The sequence below is a fragment of the Tupaia chinensis genome, unplaced genomic scaffold, assembly GCF_000334495.1.
Source record: "Tupaia chinensis unplaced genomic scaffold, TupChi_1.0 Scaffold000104_1, whole genome shotgun sequence".
Lineage (NCBI taxonomy): Eukaryota > Metazoa > Chordata > Mammalia > Scandentia > Tupaiidae > Tupaia > Tupaia belangeri.
The window spans coordinates 2893726-2901011 of record NW_006159568.1 but is presented as its reverse complement, the minus strand read 5'-3'; the positions used below and the strand labels follow the sequence as shown (position 1 = coordinate 2901011).

General features: G+C 44.2%; 1 protein-coding gene across 5 annotated transcripts in view; it reads right to left on the bottom strand.

Annotated features, from left to right (window-relative positions):
- Positions 1–7286, bottom strand: part of PAX5 (paired box 5) — a 212093-nt gene that overhangs the window by 192432 nt on the left and 12375 nt on the right. For all 5 annotated transcript variants that reach the window (XM_027770032.1, XM_014586019.2, XM_027770033.1 and 2 more), the window contains exons 2-3: positions 6211–6376; positions 917–1114 (exon numbers count right to left, since the gene is read on the bottom strand). In XM_027770032.1, the coding sequence (XP_027625833.1) occupies positions 917–1114; positions 6211–6376 (364 nt within the window). The remainder of the gene's footprint in view (positions 1–916; positions 1115–6210; positions 6377–7286) is intronic.

Below are 7286 nucleotides of genomic sequence, written 5' to 3'. Positions count from 1 at the left end.
TCCGTAGCTGAGATGCGGAGGAACTGGGTGGAGGGCAATCCCCTAGCTCCAGAGCATCTTAGCATCCTGGGCATCACCCTGGAAGACCAAAGACCCACATCAGCACTACCAAGGCCCTGCACTCTCAGTGAGGGGAAGAGAAGAAAACAGACTAACAGTTTATCAAGGTTGGACTTCAGGACCGGCTAGGTGGCACCGCAGTGGCACACTGCTCAGGTGACCTTGGATCCACATAGAAGGTGGTGGGTTCTACTCCCTGGTCAACCTGTACATGCCAGGCTCACACCCCATGATCCTGGCTGGCTGGGAAGGCTGGAGGGTAGGAAGGGAAAATCAAGATGTGGGGCCCTGTTGGGGGCACTGTCTGTCTCTCCCTACCTACCTATCTATCTCTTAGGAAAATAATCCTTTTTAAAATTCCACTTCAAGTTTGTGGCAGACTTGGAGTGAGGAGCCAAATATGTCAATTCCAAGTCAAGGCTCTGTTTCCCACACTCAATGGCTCAACCTCTGCCTAAACTAGGTTCGTCTTGGGAACCTCCGAGCTGGGCCAGTACTAAGCCTGGGCTTGCAGGCACAGAGACATTCATGAAGTCTTGGTCAGGACAATTCATTACAAAGTGCTCCTCACACACAGGTGAGTGGTAAAAAGAGTGATGGAAACTGCTCTGGGCTCAGAAAAATCTCAAGCAGCCAGGGTGCTGGCACAACCCTCCTCCCTAGGCCTACAACTCCTGCTCACTTGGGAAAGAAGAGAGGGTAACAGACCCAAAAGCCCATGAGCAGCCCTCCTGCCCAATAACCCCAGAGGGGCCTTGGTGAAAGGAATAGCCAAATCTTCAGGGAAGATACACGCAGAGCCTCCAGGACACCCCCTCCCATCCATACCCAGCCCCCCACAGCCACCAGCCCTCACCTGTTGATGGAACTGACGCTGGGCACCGTGTCATTGTCACACACCCGCTCCGCCAGCAGCCGGTCCCTGATCTCCCAGGCAAACATGGTGGGATTTTGGCGTTTATATTCAGCAATTTTTTCCACCACTTTGGGTGTGGCGACCTTTGGTTTGGATCCACCAATTACCCCAGGCTTGATGCTTCCTGTCTCATAATACCTAGGACCCAAGGAGAAAGGGGCTTAGCCATGAGGAACCAGCAAAATGGAAATTGGCAACAAAATAATGAGCTACACTGTCCAGGAATTGTCTAAGTCTACACTGCCCGATCTAGGAGCTGTGGCTTTTGAACATTTAAGATGTGACTAGTTTGCATCAAGATGTGCTAGAAATGTAAGGTGCACATCAGATTTTAAAAACTTAGTACAAAAAACTGTAAAATAGCACATCGGTGATTTTTATATTGCTTATATGTTGAAAATGTTTATCAGGTTGAATAAAATAGGGCATTAAAATTAATTGTACCTGCTTCTTTATACTTTTCTTAATGTGCTATTAGATGTTGTTCAATAGCATACATGCCTCACATTATTATTTCCGTTGACCCTCACCGGTAAGACTCCACGCATTAACGAAATTATTTCACATTCATCTATCATTTTATAGCATATAGGAAACTTTCAAATCAGTTTTGTCATTTGAGTTTCAACTCTTCTAAAGCACACACATTGTCCTGAATGAATGAATGATCAAATGAACAAATACCTGAATACATGCCCATTGGCGATCTACAACAGACTCACGGAAGTCAGATAGGTTCTCCAGGGTCACACCAGACCAAGTGGCCAGGCCAGACTATGACGCTCTAGTCTCTTGAACTAAAATTTCCCCAGAAAGTGGCTTATGCCTATTTACTTGCCAGCTCTCCCATTCCCAGCATTCTGTGAAAGAGTCCCCTAAAGTGCAACGTTTTTCCCTTAGAGAAAAACAATAACAGTCATGTAAAATAAAAAAGATTCTAGAATTAACTGGAAATATGTGTTGTAAAACCCAAGCAATCAGAAAAACCAACCACAAGAAGCGGCAGCTCTTCCAGGGACCTCCCCTGAGGTAAATGGCTGTTTCTAAGGCCATTTCCATGCTATCAGCTTTTCCTCGTTAACGCAAATAGAATGTCAGGGTTTTACAGTAAAACCGAGACCAGGAAGGAGAGTGCCATGAAAGATCATTTCAGAGGAAAAAAAGAAAAAAAGACTTGATTCCTTTCCTGAATCCGAGCCGTCACCGGATGTCTCTCTCAATATTTACAGAGGAATTCCTAACTTCCTCTTCCAAAGGAAATTATCTTACAGTTGAAATTTTTTTAACCAAAAAGACATTTTAGAAAAGACTAATAATTTTTCAATCTATCAGGAGTTTATAATAGGTAAAGGAATGAGAGGATTCTGGGGCAGGTAGAAAATGTTTCCCCGATCACATTCAGAGAGATGCTGAAATTCTCAGCCTGGGTAAGTCAGGTTAGGGCTAAGATAGTGAATATTCTAGAAGAGATCAAATAATTTGGGAGAATAATGTGAAAGTGAAAATTGTAGTTTTCATTGAGAAGAGTGAGTCGTTGACAAATTTTGACCATAAGGCAAAACTCAATCTATAGCTCCTCCAGCTGAAAAATTATTACTCACAAACAACTCTTTTTTATAACATCCAAGAAAACATTTTTTTTTTTTTGCCAGAATGCTAGGAAGGTATCCAAATCAAGGCAGACAGCAATCTCTGCAGCCTTTAATTGTCCTGTCAATTTTACAATATTAAGTCAGTTTTCACTGTAGCACAACAACTTGCTATTTAGGCACAATTCTAAATTTTACAGAGCTCTTCCTCAGATTATCTTGATCCTCACAGCAATCCTGCAGCATTTTATAAAAAGGAAAATAAATGATCAGGAGACTAGCGACTTACCCAACTCCCTTCTAGAAATTAGTGGTGGCCCCAGCTTTCCATAGGGCAGGAGTCACCACGCCCGAGGTGGCCCCAGCTTTCAAACCTGACTCTGAATCCAGTGCTCTTCCCACTAGAGCAAACGACTGCTCTGGTTATAAAATTTTGAATCATCATAGTAATGGTGATTCCTTGCAATCATACAGGGATGTATTGTTTACTAGCATTTCCACATGCATCTTTAGTTCATTCATTCACTCAATCAATAGTTACCGAATCCCTGTGAAGGCTGGCACCATCTCAGGGTAAGGGTTCCAGACACACATTGCAATTCTTTGCTGGATACTGAGAATACGTTAGTTAAATGACACTTCAGTATTCTCACAGTAGCTCTGACAGGATGACAGAATGGAGCCTCTCACTTTCGTGGCTGGTAGGTGGCAGAACTCAGGGCTCCCCACCCATCCCACCTGAGCAGCACCAACCAAGAGAGGCTGTGCTCTTGACGTGACAGGTCTCCGTCTTCCTTTTGACTAACACACGGGCCAGGCACCCGGAAGGCAACCCTGATACTGCAGAAACCCCAACTCGCAACTGTGTCAAGTGAGGATTCAGACTTAATAGCCATCCTTTCATTTCAGCAAAACAGCCGTGCAGCCCTTCGGCTTACAGACAAAAGACGAACGGCAGCCACCAACACACAGTGTCCTTCAGTGTAAAGAGCATCCACTGAGGAGTCAAGAGGTGTAGGTGCTAGTCACTACCGCTAAAGCTAATTTGCTGTGTGATCTTGGTCAACTCACATAACCTCTCTAGGCCTCAATTATCCCACTGATATTATAGGGGGAAGATGTTTACCCTGCTTGCCTTGCAAGGCTGTTGTGAAGACAGAAATACAGAACGGTTAAGAAAAAAGCTTTGCAAACATAAAATAAAAAGCACGCACCGGCGATCAATTCCTCTGAGTATTTATTATTACTGTGTAACATACCACCCAATTCCAAATGACCCGAACCTTCCCAGCCAGGCTCCATTGAAAGAAGACAACAGCCAGGCTCTGGGTGGATTTAATTTGACCTCACATGACTCTGAGCTGTGCTTCTCAAGCCCCTCTGTAGCCCTGAGCTCTGTAGACTGCCCACATTCTTGGCAGACTGCTCACCTTCCTTAGATGACAGGGATCCCAGCCTGCCCCAGGAACTTTGCCTGCCTTGCCTCTGACAACCATAGCCACCACACACTCTCTGCAGTCTATCACTTTGTGTGCACCCTTCAAATTCATCGGTGACAAAACAAACAAACAAACAAAAAAAAAACTGTGGCTCAAACAACCCCAGTTCAGAAATTCCCAGTCACACTGTTTTAGGGCTGAACTTGTTTCTTAAAAGGCAGTTCTAATTAGAGTGACATTTTGTCCACTGTGGTTCTTAGTTATGAAAATAATGAGCTATGAAATTCCAATTTATTGTTGACAACTTAAACGGCCAGGCACCGGAGCGGCGCGTAACTTCCGAGTGCCACTCTACCTAGTGACAAATCTATTCCGGGCCGTGGGAGGCTGCTGGCTGGCCTTGGAAAGGTCCCTATCCCCTTCGGTCTCTATGGAAGATGTAGAGGGCTCCAGGGCACCATGAGGACCCCCACTGGGATGTTCCCTCTGAGACCTGCTTAGTATCTGGCCCAGAGAAGATTTTAAATAGCAAGCAAAATGTCGGCTCAGCAAAGATGTCTCAGCAAAAACAAAGGGAAGGCCTTCTTTCTCTCTCCCTCAGTACAAAGAGGCTTCCAAAGAAGATATCTAAGATCCATTTGGCTCTAGAAGGCTAAGTCTGAGAGAGTGTAAAGTACTTCTCTGTTCTTTCTTTCTCTCTCTGTGTGTCTCTCTTTCTAACTTGTGTTCATGTCTCTATTTCTCTGTCTTTTTAAACTCATTCTCTTTGTTTTCTTTTTCTCTCTTTCCTCTAGCTCCCTGCCTTTTTCTCCTGTGCTCACTCCCATCTTCCTGCCTCAAATCACCATCTAACAAGAACACCAATACTGATTTCTGCCTTTCTCCCCGAACTCTGGCTGGGGCCCATCCGTTTGCTGAATGCTAACCATGAGTGGAGCCCACAGCAGTCATAGCTGAGATGACTTGAGCTGGACAGAAGGATGAGGAATAAACACAAGATCAAGGTCCCTAAAGAAGCTGCCAGACCCCTAGCCCTGAAACTTCTTCCCCTAGCTATAAGCAAGTCTCTCCAAGGTTACTAGAAAGGGTTGCTCCCTCCATCCAAGGTAATCTCTTAAATTCCAGCAGATAGAAGGGAAAGAACAGGCAGAAAGTCATGATGTCATTGACATACTTGGAAATATTTATTTTCTATTCTGGCATCTGTTCTCAGATCATAATATGGAACCTACAGGACAAAGGTTGTTTTGTGATCCAGGGAAAGAAACAGTGAGAGAACACATCAGTCAAACCGAAGAGTTATTGTCGCCTGCCAAGGCAGACCTGTAATAACACATGCCCAGAAGAAACCTGTGGCTTGGTTTCGGGCATCCAGTGCAACACGATGGTCTAGGAGTCCTTAGCCCTCAGCTAACCCAAGTACTGGCTGGCCGGATAAAGCTGGGTCAATGCTATGCCTTCCTAGGTTTGTTTTCTCATCTTAAAACATGCCTCGCTGGATCATGCTGAGGCTGCTGAGAAAATAAACAAGAGCGCTAAAAGGCTGTACAGCCCTCTGGGAGAATCGTCATTGTTAGTATTTTGCTTGCAGCAAATCGCCGGGTCAAGTGGCAACTTTCAAATGTCAGATTTGAGAGTTAGTGTTTGTTTGTTTTTTCTTTTTTCTCCTCTCTAATCTAGTATATATTTAGGATGCCTGTCACTACGAAGGAAATAAAACATACAGAAGGAAAATACTGCAGCCTAACATAACAAGGTCGATGATAACCCCAAAATGAAAATGATGGCTGACTTTTAAAAATGGAATGCACTTTTTGAAAACATTATAATGAAATATTGGACTGGCTGCATGACATAACTTATGAATTTCCCACCCAGCCCTGCTCAGTGCCCTAAGATGTGTAGGGGAAATTCCTAAGAGCCTCTTACTCTTGGGTTCTCTAGAATAATGCATCAGGCTTTCAGGAAATATGTCGTCCCTGCGGACTAAGTCACCCCATTTTACATATCACTTGGGATAGGGGTTTCCTGGTCTACTTTGAATTGTATGGCCTCAAAAGGGCTTTGCAAATGCCGAAGTGCTATGTGTGTAGAGCGAAATGCTGCCATGATCCTCACTATGACACTGGCACATTCAACAGCTGCTGGGTCATGTTTTAGGTCTTTATTTGAAAGATCAAGGGAAGCCTGGAGCTCCTGCCTTTACCTGCCAAGAATTTTGCTGACACAACCATGGCTGACCCGAAGCTGCCTGGAGATGTCGCAGGGCCTGACACCTTGATGAGCAAGTTCCACTATCCTTTGGCGGACTACATCCGGGAGTGGCCGTCCATTCACAAAAACCCCCCCAAGCTGATTCACTCCTCCATGTCCTGAAACAGATCAAAAACAAAAGGCAAGGGAAAGGGTAGTTAGAACCAGTCGCATAGTAGAAGCGCCGTTGTGAGACCCAGCACTCCTCTGATCACAAATGGCCGGCAGGCTGGATGTCTTGAGCCTGGAGCCTGATCATTCAGATACACAAGGACCCCAGATTGTTTTTTAAAATTAATCTTAGCCTTTGTCCATTTGTAGCCAGCCAGTTGAACTATTGATAGCAAGCATCCCCATACTATGTCTCCTTTACTTTCTAGCATTTTCCTTATAAATTTTTCTGAACAATGGAATATGTAAAGACCCCAGCCTATACTAATGGGGCACAACTTATTACATGATGCTGAGATGTAAGGGAGATCCTGGAGAGAAAAATGTGTTTTAAAATACATCAAAGAGAAGAAGAAAATGAAATTCTTTTCCTTTTAGTAAATATCTTTAAAAGTGAAAAGAAGTATTCCAGTAAATCTACATATTGGGAAAAAATTAATTGTAAATCTAATTCAAGGGCTAAGGACTTCAAAAACATTTTTTAAACAGCCTCTATAGAGTACTGAGACAAAACACAACCACTGCTTTGATTGAAAAAAAAAACCCTTCCTTTAAGGAGATGAGACTGACGTGCAGACCTGACCACTTGCCTCTCAGAACACACAAAAGAAATGGGTCATAGGATCTTCTACACACAGCATTTTACTCCACTGCAGCCGCACTTGTTTTAAAGGAGTTTCCTTGGAATTTTGGAGGATTTTGCAGCATTCAGTTGGTTCGGGAGAATAAAGGAGCTGAAGAAAGCTTCTGAGTCCCAGGTTTTACCAGGGCTCTGGGATGGATTTTAAGTAAAAGGAGTCCAGGAAAGTACCTCCTCCACCCATATGCTCCCTTCTCTTACATCAGTGTCCATCTGGA